Source organism: Micrasema longulum, unplaced genomic scaffold, assembly GCF_059751315.1.
Source record: "Micrasema longulum isolate JH-2025_06_02 unplaced genomic scaffold, ASM5975131v1 h1tg000582l, whole genome shotgun sequence".
NCBI classification, from domain to species: Eukaryota; Metazoa; Arthropoda; class Insecta; order Trichoptera; family Brachycentridae; genus Micrasema; species Micrasema longulum.
In genome coordinates, this window is record NW_028277778.1 from 48340 (window position 1) to 65321 (window position 16982).

The following is a 16982-nucleotide window of genomic DNA, read 5'->3' on the forward strand; positions in this document are numbered from 1 at the left end:
ATCAGGAAAAATACATTCATTAAGAGATTTATTAAATATCATGTACAATGGTTTGCTTAATTCATTGCTGCAGTTTTTTAAAAACATACTTGGTATCTGGTCAGGCCCTGGACCCTTATTAATATCTAAATTTTTTAGAGAAACTTTGATTACATCTTCGTTAATTTTTAAATCAGATAGGTTAAATTGGTAGTATCTATCATTTGATACTTTGGATGTATTTGATACATTCTGAACAATGTTTGATTTACTGAAAACAGAAGCAAAATAATTCGAGAACATTTCAGCTTCGGCAATTCCATCACTGGCGCGTTCATTTTCATATATCATAACTTTTGGAATACAGTTAGTAGCACGCTGTGTTTTAGTAAATGACCAGAATACCTTCATATTGTCTACTAAGCCTTCCTCAGAAGATTTAATATAAGTTCTAGAGCATTTCTTTTGCAAAGCTTTGGATCTTTTTCTTAGGATGGAGAATGCCTCATAATCCAGTGGATTATTGTATTTTTTCGCCCTCGTCCGCATTTTGTGTTTTTCTTTTAAAACCTTAATGAATGGTTTACTAAACCATTGTGGATAGTTACAATTTGATTTACTATTTTTAAATGGGGCATGTCTATTTATTATTTCCCATAAAATGTTGTAGAAAATCAAGACCATATCATTTGTATTATGTTCTCCGAACTTCATCTTCCAGTCTTCAGATGATATGTCTTGACGGCAGAGTTCGTAATTACATTTTTTAAAGTTGTATTTGAAAGTTTCGCAATTTTCATTCAATAATTGAGTATTCTCAATTTCAAATGAAATTTCGATTGCTGGATGATGTTGATCAATTGCTACAAGACCGTCGACTGGAAAAACTTTTAAATTATTTTTATCAGAGAAAACTAGATCCAATATTCGACCATTATGATTGCATTGATAATTAAATTGATAAACGTTACAGATACATGCAAAGTTAACCAAAATTAATGATTTTGGGCTAGTATAATTTGTAGGACAGAGAAAATTATTATTACCTGAAGCATCTGATACCCATTTAATTTCAGGTATGTTAAAATCGCCCAGAATGATGCATTGTGAATTTGATTTACGTTAAAGACATCTGTACTGAAGCTTTTGAAAGCAGCTATTATAGTTAGAGATATTTAAATTTGGAGGAATATATGCTACACAAAGATAAATACTAAAGTTTGAAGTAATATTCGATTTGATTTTCACCCAAATGTCTTCATTTTCACTTTCAAATGTTTTATTTCTATTGGACATTAGTTTTTTCGAGACTGCTATCAAAACTCCTCCACCTTGCCTTGAAGTAGAACTTGATGTTTCGCGATCTCTTCTGAAGACATAGACAAGCATATCGCCGGTCAAATATTTCTTCACTAAATATTGTTGAGTTAAGCCAAGTTTCCGTCAAGCAGATTATGTCATAGTTATTATTTAAAACCTCTTGATGAAAATTTTCGGTTTTTGTCTTCATGCCTCTTGTATTTTGATAATATATATTTAACGAAGTGAAAAGAATTTTATTTGTTCAATTTCATATACATTTGTTGCATACATGGCGGCCTCCGTGGTGTAGTGGTCAAGATGCTTGACTCACGCACGGAAGGTTCCGGGTTCGATTCCCGGTAAGAACACAAAAATTAAAATGTGATTTTTCTCAAGCCTGGTTGTTTTGTAATGTAATTCACCACTGTAATTGGGACTCCTGGCCTGTTGTGGTGCAAAAAAAAAATGAAATGAAATGAAAAGAAATAAGAAGAGAAATCACCTATAAATTAACTAATAGTATTTAGACAATCTAAACTCTTAATTAAAATAGCTGGAGATGTATCATTCCGTCGAACAAAAATACGACCGTTTCGTGTCCACACATATTTGATTTTTTTCTCCTTTGCTTTAATCCTCGTAGCTGCATGGAGGGTTTTGTTTGAAGGAGAAAGATGTTCACTAATATATATAGGAAATTTTGTTCCTCCAATTCCAACGTGCGAAGTATTTATTTTATCTCCTGGGTTTTCCCGGTTGAACTTCATAACACCACCAAGCAGGGCGTCCCTACATTTAGTGCTAGATAGCTTTACGATGACTGAACGAGGTCTATCACTACTTTTGTTTGATTTAGACACCCTAAAGCATGAAAGTATGTCAGAATCATTTAATTTCATTCTGACAGTCCTTCCCAGTTGAGTCGCCAAATCAATAAGGTTTTCATTTCTATTTTCCGGAATACACTGCATTTCGATATTATGTTCTCTTGACTGTTGTTCCATTTGTGAGACACGAAAACTTAGCTCTTTGACTGTTGTCACTAGTTCATTATTAACGGTTTTCAGGGAGTAGTTTTCGCCTTCTAGATTTGTGACCTTAAGTAGTAAGTCATCATATTTTGATGACATGAAAGAGATAGTTTCCAATATTTTATCGTTCTGATTGAGAATTTTTTCTAGTTTACAATCAATATCCATATTTTTTTTTCCAGAAGATGTTATGCTTTTCTCCTTAAAGGATTCTGTAAAAACTATTGGAGATTTACTGGTACTAGATCGTGGATCATCTATCTTACACTCATCACATTTCCAGTTGGCAGAATACCTATGTATTTTTAAATAATACCAGGGAAGCACTCGAACGTTTACGGGTGAAAAACCATTTTAAACTAACTCGCCATATTTCCCTTGCCGTTAAATAATCTCAAACGAATTATAATTTTATCTTATCTTTGATCTGTCCATAATATTTTATTCACTAAAAACCTATTTGAATGAAAAATGTAATAAATGTATTTTTTTTCAATGTGTAATTCATTCAATAAATAGTTTTTAGTGCCTGCCGTTTTCAGAGATAAACTCACATAAAGTATTGGAACGCGGACTTGGCCAGAAGAAATTACACCCTGACTAGCTAAATTTTTAACTAGTGACTAGTGGTTTTCAAGGTAAAACCTATTCTATTTTATGTTTACATTCACTAACCCCACTTTATTTTTTTTACAAAACTTAGATTAAAGAACATGAAATATTCATAAAGGTTTTTTCGGCCGCCGAAGCTCGGCGTATCAACAATATGCACGATCGCTTTGAATGGAAATATATCTAGCATGGAGCGTCGCGAATAAACGCATGATACAAGCGCATTCAGAGGACCTGTATCACGCGCATGTAGAATGTAGATCACAAACTGTTTCAACACTTTGTGTTGCTCGGCTCATCATCATCATCATTCCCTTTCCGCACTTAATGGTACATGGGGCACTAGATTGGTACACAAATCGCAGCATATCTCGTTTAATTTTATTACATAAAGGTAAGGTGATCAGTCGCACGCTTAAATTACCAGTCTAGGGTCTATGAAAAATTCTAGTTTGAAAACACCCTTTTAAATATTTTTATTTTTTTATGAAAAGAAATATTTGGGTTCTTATGATTTAACCAAATATTTAATTTTGAGGGCCATTTTCAACGAGTTGTAAATAACTCACTATTAGAAAATGGAATCAAGTTGGGGTAGAGTGGAATTCGAACCACGGACCTTTGGTCTGTATTCCCGTATTTTCCATGGATTATGGCACAAGAGTAGTGAACCAATGTTTGGGAATATTAATAATGTTTAGTTTTGGAATACAATCGTAAACAAGTATCTAGGTACATACTTATCAATGAAAAGTCTTTTTCCTTTTATTTGGACAGTTTTTGCACACTTTTACGACATAATCAGGCATTTTTTAAATATATTTACTTTGTGAATTGAATGTCAAGATCAAAACACGGCTGGCGATAAGAAAATGACTAAATTTGCTTTTGTCAAAAGTTATAACATAGTTTAAGAAGACTCAAGGTAAAACGCGGTCTGACTTTTCTTCATTAACACGTAATATATCGTAAAATCTGGCTGGCGGTTAAAAAATTAGCGTTGAGCATGAGTTGAGTGTCATAATTTTAGAGGCTCAGATATATCGTGGTTGAACTGTTCATAAGCACGTATTCCGTATTTTCTCCCTGGATGCACTTGCGTAGTGATTTTTGCACAATTTCGATTTAAACACAACGAGGCCTTTTAGCCAATCACATGAGAAATAAGAACGAAAAACTTACCCATATTACGAATTTATAAATAGCTCAAGGGGGGGAAAGGGCGTTGGCGAAAGAACACCTGGCCAACCCAAATGTCAACCTCACCTGCTCGTGGTCCCCCCTGCCAGATTACTGACGAGGCTCTGACGACTGAAAATCGGCGGAATAACCGTAACATTGGCTCGGACTTAAATTCCCGTAGCACACAAGGAAGAAGATCCGAAAAATCTCTTCTACCAACCCGTCTGGACAGCGTGGTATGGAGCTACTTAATTGTGGCCGTCCAAAATAACCCCCCATAATGATAGACACAATTAACAAACAAATCCCTTCTGGTTGCCATCCTAATGTTGCCTATAGCAGCAGTCGGCAGAAGGTGGCAGCAATTCGGACACAGAAGAACAGTGGAGGCTGCAATAAGACGACTCTGGCTACAAACAAGGACATGAAAACATCAACTAAACCACAAAAGATACCGCAAACAAAACTTTTCATCGCTACTTTTAATGCCAGAACACTAAGAACCGAAGACAGATTAGTTGAACTAGAAGAAGAACTAACGAAGATTAAATGGCATGTCTTAGGTATTTCTGAAGTTAAACGTAGAGGAGAGGAATGCTTCATCTTGAAATCGGGCCACACATTTTACTATAGAGGCAACGATAATGAAACAACTGGCGGAGTAGGATTTTTAATAAACAAAAACATTGAAAATAGAATTACTTGTATTAAGTCAATATAAGACAGAGTCATATACCTGATACTTAAGATAAACAATAGGTACAGTTTAAAAGTTATCCAAGTGTATGCACCAACATCTTCATGCACTGATGATGAAATAGAAGAATTCTACGATGATATGTGCCAAAGTATAAGGAACGACTAAACACATTTTACATGCCTAATAGGGGACTTTAATGCTAAAATAGGTAAAAGACTATCCGATTTGGAAATTAGCGAAGAAGTCCAACATGCCATGAGACAGATGAAAAACAAAAAAACCCCTGGCTCTCATGGTATAGCTATCGAAACCATAAAATGTGGGGGAGAAATTCTTCAACAAGCAGTTGTGACTCTATTAAATAAATGTCTGGAAGAAGAACGTATACCAGAAGAATGGAACAACGCAACGATAATTCTCCTTCACAAAAAAAGTGACCATAGGAAGTTGGAAAATTATCGACCTATTAGTTTGTTATCTCACTTGTACAAGCTGTTCACAAAAATAATTAATAATTGACTCTCTAATAAACTAGACGCATACCAACCGGTAGAACAGACAGGATTTAGGAGAGGTTACAGCACGAACGATCATATACAGACCCTGAAAAATATCATCCAGAAATATAATGAATATTATATGTCACTACAACTAGCATTTATTGATTTTGAGAAAGCTTTTGATTCTGTAGAGATATGGGCAGTAGTGAAAGGTTTAGATGATTGTAGAGTGGATCACAGGTACTCAGAACTCCTAAAAAACATATACAATAATGCCACCTCTATTGTACAGCTCCATGAACCAAGCGAAAAGTTCCGCATAAGAAGATGAATAAGACAGGGTGATACAATATCCCCAAAATTATTTACACTAGCTCTGGAAGATGTCTTCAAAACTCTTGACTGAAACGACAAGGGTATTAACATCAACGGCGAACTCATTAGCAATCTCAGATTCGCAGATGATATAGTCCTATTTGCTAAAGATGAGAAAGAACTCGAAAACATGATAAACGAAGTTAATACAGCATCCCTGAAAATAGGCTTGAAAATGAATGCTTCAAAAACTAAAGTTATGAGTGATGCAAACCAATCATGTAACATCTTAGTAAATGGAGAAATAATTGAAAAGATTTTTAGTTATATATACTTAGGACATGAAATAAAGCTCGGCAAAGATAATCAAGAGGTAGAAATAGAAAGAAGGCGAGGTTTAGCATGGGCCGCTTTTGGCAAGCTCTCATATATCCTGAAATCTTCGAAGTATTCACATTACTTAAAGAAGAAACTTTTTGATGCTTGTGTTCTCCCTGTACTGACATATGGCTGTGAAACTTTTGTGTTCACGAAAAAAAATTTACACAAATTATCAGTGACACAGAGAGCCATGGAAAGGAGAATGCTGGGTATTTCGTTGAGAGACAGAAAAACCAATACATGGATTAGAGCGAGAACAAAGATCGCCGATGTGGTCCATAGGGCTGCCAACCAGAAATGGAGCTGGGCTGGTCATATAGCCAGAATCACAGACTCTAGACGGACCAAAAAAGTCCTGGAATGGCGACCCAGAACGGGTAGAAGAAGTGTTGGCAGGCCTCAGACAAGGTGGTCTGATGACATAAGACGAGTTGCAGGAAGTGGTTGGATGCGGTTGGCTCAGTATAGGGAAATATGGAGATTAAAAGGGGAGGCCTATGTTCAACATTGGACAAGAGACGGCTGATGATGATGAAATAGCTCAAAAAAGGAATAATAAATAACGTGTCTTCTTATTTACGAAATAACGTTTGCTGAACTAGCTTATTGCAGGCAAGCCAACGTTCGGGAATAAAAAATAAATTTTAGTTTTGAAATTTAACCATAAACAAGTACCTAAGTGCTTTCTTAAATTCAATATTTGAATATCAATAGCTTTTAGTTTTGGTATTCAATCATAAACAAGTACCTTAGTATCTTATTTTCAATGAAAAGTCTTTTTCCTTTAAAACAGTTCTTACAGTCCGTGTTAGTTATATGTAATGTTAAATTATTGACTTTTTATTAAAACTATTGTTCATAATAAATAATATACCCTCAGATCAGCACTTTTGCTGACTAGGAATATTAGGTACAAAAAAATAAGTAATGTAATGCAATACGTAAAGTTGAAACAATGTATTTTGTTATTTTTGTAATTTAGTTTGGTTTCAAATCAAATGTCAAGATCATATCAAAACACGGCTGGCGATTAAAGAATGACTAAATTCGCGCTAGGCATGAGTTGTGTGTTATAATTTTAGAAGGCTCAGGGTAAAACGCTGTCTGACTTTTCTTCATCAACACGCATTCACGTATTTTCTCCATAGGTTATGGCACTAGTGCCACAAATCAAAATCATGCAAAAATCACTACTTTAGTACCAATAATCCATGAAGAAAATACAGGAATATGTGATTATTAAGAAAATTCAGAGCGCGATTTACCCTGAGCCCTCTAAAATTATGGCACTCAACCCATGCCCAACCAAACCAAAAGAAAAGAAAGAACTAAGATAGACCAGATCTTGTCTTGAGGTGGTAATTTTTTTTTTGTCCTAGATTTAATTTTATTTCATTTGTACCTGTGTTTAGTATAAGAAAATGTGTTTACCATTGTTGAAATGGACTGTATAAGTCCGTCAATAAATAAATAATAATTAAAGAAAAATGACTGTTTCGGGAAAACGTGCAAAACCTTTCCAGATAAAAAGAAAAATACTTTTCATTGATATGTAGGTATCTAAGTACTTGTTTATGATTGAATTCTAAAACTTAACACTTTTAATATTCAAATATTGGAATTTGTTACATAGGTAGGTACCTTGGTATTTGTTTGTGGTTGAATTCAAGTGGTTGGAATTCCAAAACATGAAATAATAATTGTTCAAATAAAAAAAATTTTGCAAATGTCAAACTCTACACTACTGACCGGCAGTGGTGCATTCTGTGTAAGAATCCGTTTTTCAAAAATGTCTCGAATGTTGGTTAAATTTTTTAAAACATGACTTTTATTTTTTATTATTTAAATTTCATTGATAAACCCTTAAATGGTACATACATTTAACAAAATATTTTTACTTTAAAATTCACATTCTACTGTTAATAATAATATTTTTAACATCTTTTGTAAGGGTTGTCTGAGTCTTTTGTTTAGTTTTGTCTGGTAATTTATTGTATAATTTCAGTCCATGGTTTATTAGTCTAAATTGTTCTTTTCTCGTTTTAAAAGGTTGCATATGATATTTTTCTGATATTCTCGTACTGTGTTCATGTTTACTACAGTTTTTTTCAAGTTTTAATTCTTCGTCTACGATAACATCAGTGGCTAATTTGTGAATGAATTTTAAGGATTCTAGTTTAAAGACTTCAGTTACATTTAATTGAATAGTTTGTTTAAAAAGTTCTTCAGTTGCTGTTAGATAGGGTAGGTCATATACTAAATTTAATATTTTATTTTCCTGTTTTTGCTGTCTGTTTATGTCATTTTGATTTCCTGTTCCCCATAGTAGTTGCATTTAACATATTTTAGTTTTTACATAGGCTTCATACATTTTTTTTTCCTTTATTGGAACAAAGTTTTTGATTGAAAAAAAAAGACTGAATGATGAAGTCGCCACTTTGCTAATTAAATTGTTGATATGAATAGTCTATGTCGATTGTCTGTCTATTGTTAGCCCTAAGTATTTAACATGTTCAATTTCAGTTAGTCGTTCATTATTTATGTAAGCATCTACTTTGTGATTTTTTTTTCTAGATGCAAAATGGATAATATTGCATTTTTTTTCATTAAGTGTAAGTAAGTTTGTGTTTGTCCATTTAGTCAACATAGTAAGGTCTTCGTTTATGTCATTGTTTGTTAATACGTCTGTTTGATTTTTATAGAATGGTCCAATGTCGTCTTAACTTAAAATCCATTGAAAATTTGTTAACATGCCGAAATTAAGAAATTAATCAATTCAGTATTCATTGAAAATAATTGATGTTTGTAAACGTAAAAATACAAACTTTTTAATTGACAAAAAAATAACATTCTCCAAATTTTTTGAAATATGCATTTCAGTTTAATGCAACCGAAAAATCGAATGGAAAATCGATGAAAACACAAATATGCTTATAACTTTTTTTCTACTCAATATATTCAAGATTTTATTATTTGTAAACCTTTAGTATGTGAATTCAAAAAAATTGAAAAAAATTGCACGTAAATCTGTCAAGCCATTTTTGAGTTTTTGCGAGACACAACACGGCGATTCATTTATATATATTTAGAAATGTATCGGACATCGCCGCGCGTGCGGTAATGGGACGTACAACGCGGCCTGTGACGCGGCGAACGAGCGCCAAGCATTAGACACCGACACCAAGCCGAGCGGCCCTTTTGCGGGCTCCCAGGCGAAGATGGTAGCAGCACGGAAAAAATAGTGGGAATGACCACGGAGAAGCGGTCGAACCCCCGGCCGCGACTGAAGCTTCCCGAGTCGCCGCCAGGGCGACGAATGGCGCTCGGACGATAGTGTACGATGCCAGTGTTTTTATAGTAATATTTATATGTCAGGTTTTCATGTTTATTTTCGGCTAGGAGTCTCGATTTTTAATCTAACTAGCTGCCCCTTAAATAAAGACGGTAAATTATGTCACTCGCAGGGGCAGAAGTTAGAATATCGAGACCCCCCACATATTTGTATCGGATTGCGGGGAATCAGACCCTGTCCAATCCCATTAAAACTTATGTCACCCTCTTTATCAGTATGTAGGACCTTTCCCTGTATCATTTGTACATTAATTAAGATACGGGGAAGAGGCCTACGTATGCTGTCTCGTACCGTGCCCGACCGTGACACGGTACAAATTTGTTGATAAAAGCTCTGCCTTTTTTTATGAATAAATGTTGTGTATAAATCAAGACCGCGTTTTTATTGAATCTACGCCCTCTCCGCCTTCGATGTCGCCGCCTGCCCCTTTGAAGAATATCGCCGCAAACTCAGCCTGAAGAAAGTTATCTCACCCGAGATAGCCGGTCAAATAGCAGCTGCAGAATCACCCCTATCTACAGTTCAACTGTATGCACGGCGAGGTGTCGTGTATAAGAAAGATAGATTAGAAATATGATTTTTAATTCAATTTGCCATCTGATTATACCCCTAGGTATTTTATTTCATCTTCATAATTTATTTTTTTAAATAAATATTACTAATTTAATGTATTTCTTTAGAAAAGTTTTTATCACAAATTTCACAAAATCTATTTTTTCCCTAATTAATTTTAATTAAGTAACCTTCAGTCATTTCAAAATATTATCAAAATTAAAATATTTTTTGCATTTATTATCGTTTGGATCACAATCACCTTCTGATACATTACCCAGTGAGATAGTTAGGACCTTTTTTACTGTATTATTTGTTTTCCTATTGTAAGAATAAAGCTGTACTCGATTAATATAAATGCCAATTTTGTCGGCACTGAATCTGATCTACTAATCATCTTGAAATAGTCTCATTTTACAATGTTTTAGAGATTTCGTAGTTAGATAAATCTGACTAAAAGTCACTTATTTTATTTCGATCATAAAAAATTCCTTATATTTAAATTAATTTACGGATCTCAATGAACTGTATTTTTGTCTTATAGTATTACATAATATTTCATTTAAATTAAAGTTTTTTTTTTCAGATTTTCGTCGCTTCAAGTGATAGCGGTAAATAATTTACCGACTACGAAGAATACCGGACATTACTCACAATGTTCTTCGGAAATATTTCGCACAAAAAAATACTCAACTTTTATATGGAAGATAAATTAACGATTTTTTTCAAATGAAAATCTCGCATAAATGATGATTTCCGAACCATAAACTTGAACACTAATCTCGGTAAAAAATGGAGGGCGGAAACAAAAGCAACCCGATTTTCTCCATCGGAGGCGACTTTATGCTGCAGTGGTGAGTATCGGTAGCAGTGCTTGCGCTGGTAGTAAAGTAGAGTAGAGTAGTGGAGAGTAGTAGAGAGTAGTAGGAAGTCTCACAATGGGAGCGGGTTCGTGCAGTGCGCACGGAGCAGTGCGCAGTGCAGTGCAGTGCTAGTGGAACCAATTACCGGCTCTTTGTCTCTGCCGCGGCGGCCGCTGGCATTCGCACTGTGCCAGTGACTGCGCTCGTGATGAGATTGGAAACCGGAACCTGCTTTTTATTTCCCATTCTATAGATGCATCATTAAACCCCGCCACTTATTTCTACTCGCAGTGTTGTTAAGTTAGGGGTAGAGTCGGGTAGGTCGGGGATGGAGACGAGGGAGGTACTCTATTCGTTCATATTTTATTGAGCTATATCATAATTTATATATACTAATAAAATTTGTTAAGAAAAAAAATTTTTTTAACAAATTTAATATACTTTTTTTTAAAAATGCAAAAAAAAAACATTTTCTGTTGAATCACTTATTTTTTAAATTGAATTAAGTAGACCGGTAACTTGATTCGCTTTTTCCAACACTCACTATTTCATAATTTTACCACATTTCCTCATCAAACGCTGGTCAATATGGTCCATACCACCACTGATGATATTTCAATAGCTCCTGAAGTGGCAGTCCACGATTCAACATCAGCGGGATAATCTTTTGAACGTTTATGCCATCGATCAGTATTTAACTGTTATTTTTAATTAAATAATAAGAATAATTAGATTTTATGTTGATAATCCACTTTCACAAAATATCTAGAAAGTAAATATAATATTTTCTTAATCAATAAAGTCCTTAACTTTTAAGTCCTTTTACCAAAAATTGATGATGTCGGTCGAAATACAAATACAAAAACAGGTTACATATATATTAAAAAATGTGATTATGTATTTCCGGAATTTCTCCCATTTACATATATTGATACTATTTCATATAATATATTATTGACAATAATAATAATAACAATATTTTCCCATATGCATTTATAATATCTGCAAAGTACGTATTTTTCGCACAGTCTGACAATTGTAAGCCTTCAAAGTTACAAACTTAAACTCTTGAAACTTGAACTTGGAACTTAATTGAGTGTGATGACTTTTTATCTATTTTGATAATCACTTGCAACATCTAACTGCGTTATAGACAACATTTTGACTTTGAAGAAATATTTGTAAACAAAAAGTGGATTTCACCCCTTGCGAAGTTTTTAAGATTGAAATATTACAACGGATATGGAGAACTGCGGTCAGGTGAATATCAGCCGCATCAGTGAAGGATTCAGCTCTTTGACTTCACAAACAATCAACAGACGGAAGAATCAAAAAAATATAGGTCTTCAAACATAGGCAGAATTATGAATATTACACAGGTATTTAACCAACCAATAACAGATCGTAAACCCTGTAAATGCCTAGTCTTCCATATTTTTTTCTCAAAAATGACATTCTTCCGATTATGAATTTCCTATGGATAACGAATGTGTTTAACAGCGAGACGAGAAGATGTCCATGTTACATTATTTCCGTTAAACTTAGTTAACCTGTTTCAGGTCCCCGCGTATATCATTTTTGGGCCAGATTTTCCCTTTCAAATGCGCAATTTAAAAATGAGTTCAGTTTGTTTCTTATTACGTTTTAAAATATCGTCGTTGCACATCAAATATGGGCCATGTGACTTGGAGCACATTCTGAAAAAATCATCAAAATGCGACTTAATGTTTTAAATAAATATATTACTTTATTGAAAAACACTGTATTTTTTCTACTTCATCCATACACAGAAGTGTTGTTTTCGGTTTAGTTTTTTTTTAAATCGTTTTTATCGATTTTCTCAGAATGTGCTCCGAGTCACATGGCCCATATTTGATGTGCAACGACGATATGCTGAAATGTTATTTATTGTTGATTTTCACGTAGGAACTTTTGATACAATTATATAGACATAAGAAGGGTGTGTGTAAAAGAAAATGTCTTTTAAATCATTTGTAATCGACGCTGATTTGCGAAAATAATGCGCTTTAATGACACCGAAGCCCTGAAAAATGGTTGCGCGGTATGAGTAGTTCGGTACCTACCCACCGTGTGCAAGTGGGGGGGAAGAGAACGGAAGAATGGAGAGCATGCATATTAGAGCGGCGCCATTCTGCAGAGCTACAGCTCCGGCTCGGCCCATGAATACCTTATTGCTCGGGTCCTCGTCGCGTTCACCGGCATTTCCGTCTCTACGTGTCGCCTCACTCCGGCTCCCGTCCTAATTGATACAACTTCGGTGCCGGTAATCCCACGAACTGAGAAGTTAACGTTCGGATGTTCGGTGCGTCTTGCGGCCCGCCCCTCGTATCCTGTCTCCTGTCTCCTGTCTCCTGTCCCCCATGTCGAATATCTACTGTGCATTTTGTACACTGACCCCACTTTCTACTGCGCACCCTGTACTCTGGTACTGCGAATAGAAGGGATAGAAAAATATGATGATGAACATAGCAAAGTTTTATTTTTAAAAAAAAACATTGCGTTTCAATTGTTTAACCAAATATATCAATTCGGAGCCGTTTTCAACGTATTTTGTTTATTTACATAAATTATGACAGATAAACAAATCCGGCGGGTATTTATCGTATTTTTAAAAATTATTGTTGTTTGTTTAAAAAGCACAGACAAAAAAATAATTTTGCGCGCGGTGGCGGTGATGTAAAATCGTAATACCACCACAAGCAAAAGACGGAATGTTCTAAAGTTCATCGTTATTCGTCATTCTTCCATCGTTAATAGAACAAGTGGCATTCAATGTTTCGATCCACTGGTCGCGAAATAATAACGTACTGTTCCTTGATCAGCACAGCGCAAACTATGGCTTTCATGCACCAATGTCCCGATTGTGTCGCATGGTAAACTCGAGACAAGATCTGAATTTTTTGTTGTAAGTGCTTCTAGATTTAAACAATCACTAAGATAGACCAGATCTTGTCTTGAGGTAGTAATTATTATTGAATTTTTTGCTGTAGCTTTAATTTTCTTTCTTTGTATTTTATTCAATTGTGCCTGTATGTATTATAGATATTTGTGTTTGCCATTTTTTTAATGTTAATAATCGAATTAATAATAAATCAATTTGGAAAAAAACATAGGCACATACTGTTTAATAATTCGTTTTCCTCAATTTATAAAAATAAATATATATTTACCCCTGTTACAGCAAAATTAAATTAAAATCATAAATACGCCGATCATTTTACATCCGTACACCCCCACTCACTGTCAATAACCAACCGAATTTCTTTCACACTAACAACCGCCACAGAACCGTCGCTTTCTTCCTTGTTTCGCTTTCTAAATCCGGTAAAAAAATGATTATTTAAATATTACAAAAAATACAACTTCATTATTAAGAAAAATAAGATAGATATATCAAGTCTTCTATCGTATGTACACAAGCCTGACATCACAGCCACCCGCAGAAAATTGTGGCACAATCACACACTGGGCAGACTGGTATTTTCTTTTGACTCGACTGTGACGCATAACCGGCATGACGCCCTTTATAAAGTACTAGATGCGTACATTCACATACTCGAATACGGAAACTGATCCGGCAGTAAGAATTCAGTATTTCAAATCGGATTAAAACATTTCCATTCCCCATTTGGCCCGTTCCCGGGCGAGGGGCGCTCCGTTCTGAAATAAAACATTATTTAGGACTTTTAATCAGTTTTTTTTATTTAGTTTTTATGTTTGAAGAATGAAATAAAGGAGTTAGAGAGATCGAAAGATTATGCGCTGATAAGAACGAAGCCACTTGAGTTCGGAGCAAAAGAGTGATACACGGTCATACCTTTTGAGATTAAAAATAAAGCGGATGCTTTGATTCTGCGAACGCTCTAGAACAGAGGATCTCAACCTTCTTTTGTCCACCTTTGAAAATATATTTTTTCTAGAGCCCCCTCCCAATTTTTTACCACCTGTCGCAAATCTGAAACAACTATTGCAACGAACCTGATATATTTAAACGGGTAATAATTACACTGTAATATTATATAGTCCTAAGACAGGATTGACACCTACCCTATTTCTCAGTTTAAAGAAAAATGTTTTAATAAGAACAATTAAAAAGCATACTTAATTATGTTGAGAAGATTTTTTATTAATATTCAAAATACAGTGAATTTATAACTTATCTAATGAGAAGCTTAAATTTGATGCATTTTAAGGAGTTTGTTAATATCAGACACGATTTTACTTAAAAACAACTTTTAGCCGCCGCGTTCAGTAACATGGAGCAGATTTCTCTTTTTAGTTACAAACGTTGCCACAGCACTAAATCCACGTTCAGCTAAATAGGACGGTGGAAATGCTATCAGAAATCGTTAAACAATCAACCATAATCTCAGGTACAGTTACGAAATCGGCTTCCACAGCCAAAATTCTTGGTTGCCATTCTTATTTTAATTTTTTTATTCCTCATTCGTAATCAGTTCTATTAGGTTTTCTTCTAACTGGGATAATTTTGCTGTGTTGACATTTGAAAAAGGATCCAAAACTCAGTATGGTGGGTCCATGTCCAAAATATCCTGGAATCGTTCTTTGAAATCACTGTGGAGATTTTCCAAGTGTTAACAGTAAACAAGCGAGTCGTCGTTCTTGAATGATACTGCTGATTAATTTGGAAAGTTATTTAATTTAATGTTGGAAGTTATTTAATTTAATTTTTGTGCACACGGTGCTACTATATTGGTATAATAAAGTAATATTATTACTAAAAAAACATAAGTCTACCACAGCACCAATTACGTACATAACACAATTTCTGAACAGGACAACAAAATCTGACGAGAATATGTATAACACATGACTCCATTTGTAGTAGTATCTCCATAGTTTTGAATTAGATGTGGTTTCTCCGTTTGTATCTGTTTCCAAATTTGTAGCAAACAATAGTTCTTGACATATTTTCTCATCTTTGATGAACCTCACGTATGACAATAATAATGCTTCATTGGCTGGCAAAGTAAACTCATTCAGCTGAATTAAAAATTGACAAGTCTGCAAATGATTGCGCAGGATAATTCAATGTGTTTAGCCATCTCATCAATTCATCTTTCCACAGAACTATTGCTCCGAGGAATTTTTCGGATAATATCCGCAGCTGGTTTATGGAGCACAGTGGTTATTACTTCTTTTACTGCTAGTAAAATGAAATCTTCCACAATAGTATGTGGTTTGTCTGTTTTAATAATCAACAATGAGATATTGTACGAAGCACGAAGTGCGTCATCATCTTGCTTAGAAGCTGATGAAAAAAGTTTTTATATAGTTGCCTGAATTTTGTACTTCTTTTTCATGTCTCGAAAATAGGTCACATCTTTGTCTTTCCTCATCCGGTGGTATTTGATTAAAATAATGTTGAAGCCTAGAAGACTCGTCGCTTTATTTTAAAATGTTTTTCAACAAATAAGACACACTAGCGATGATCCACGTTATACTGCCTTCTCTTATTTTTTGCTCGCGACATGGTTTTTACTTTACGTGCGTAAAATATCATCTCTTAAAACCTCGTTACGATTCCACACGACAATTTTATAGAACATAAAATAAACAATCACTGCCTTTATATAGGTTGGAGACATATGTACTCGTATAACAAGCTTCGACAGGAATAAAATAAACATGCAGGGACTCGTTTGTAACAGGCGCAAGCGAGGCGGCGCACAGTGTTTCGTTTCATACAAGCTAGAAACTAAAAATTCTGAATGTACTTTTAACTCACGTATGCGATTCATTTAATCCTAAAAAGAGGTTTTTTTATTAAATATGTAATAATAATTCGTTTTATAAAAAATATGTCACATTTTGTTATTTAATAAACGAAATAAATTTTCTGGAAATCGATATCTGCATCCAATAATGTATTTAAGGATCATAAATAATTGAAATTATTACTTTACATCTATTGACTGATAAATCGGTCAACCTATAAAATAAATCATTGAAAATTATATTAGATACTTAGGCATAAAATAAAGATTTCACCCGAGAGAACTAATCTGCCTTCACTTGTTTTGTCAGAATAACCATTTTACAGCTGATTTCATTATGTTAAACATGAAAACTTAAAGGGTTTTAATAAACTTAAAAGTTTGACATTGTAAGGAACACAAGTGAGGCAACGGACACAGCAACCCTACTACAGCATATCTACTGTCATCCAAG

The 16982-nt window shown here is 34.4% G+C and overlaps 1 protein-coding gene across 1 annotated transcript in view; it reads left to right on the forward strand.

Moving 5' to 3' along the window:
• The window catches only part of mAChR-B (muscarinic acetylcholine receptor), a 118585-nt gene that overhangs the window by 31071 nt on the left and 70532 nt on the right, over window positions 1–16982 (forward strand). The window contains exon 2 of the mRNA XM_088228432.1: window positions 10493–10760. Within this exon, the coding sequence (XP_088084558.1) occupies window positions 10699–10760 (62 nt within the window). The 5' untranslated portion in view covers window positions 10493–10698. The remainder of the gene's footprint in view (window positions 1–10492; window positions 10761–16982) is intronic.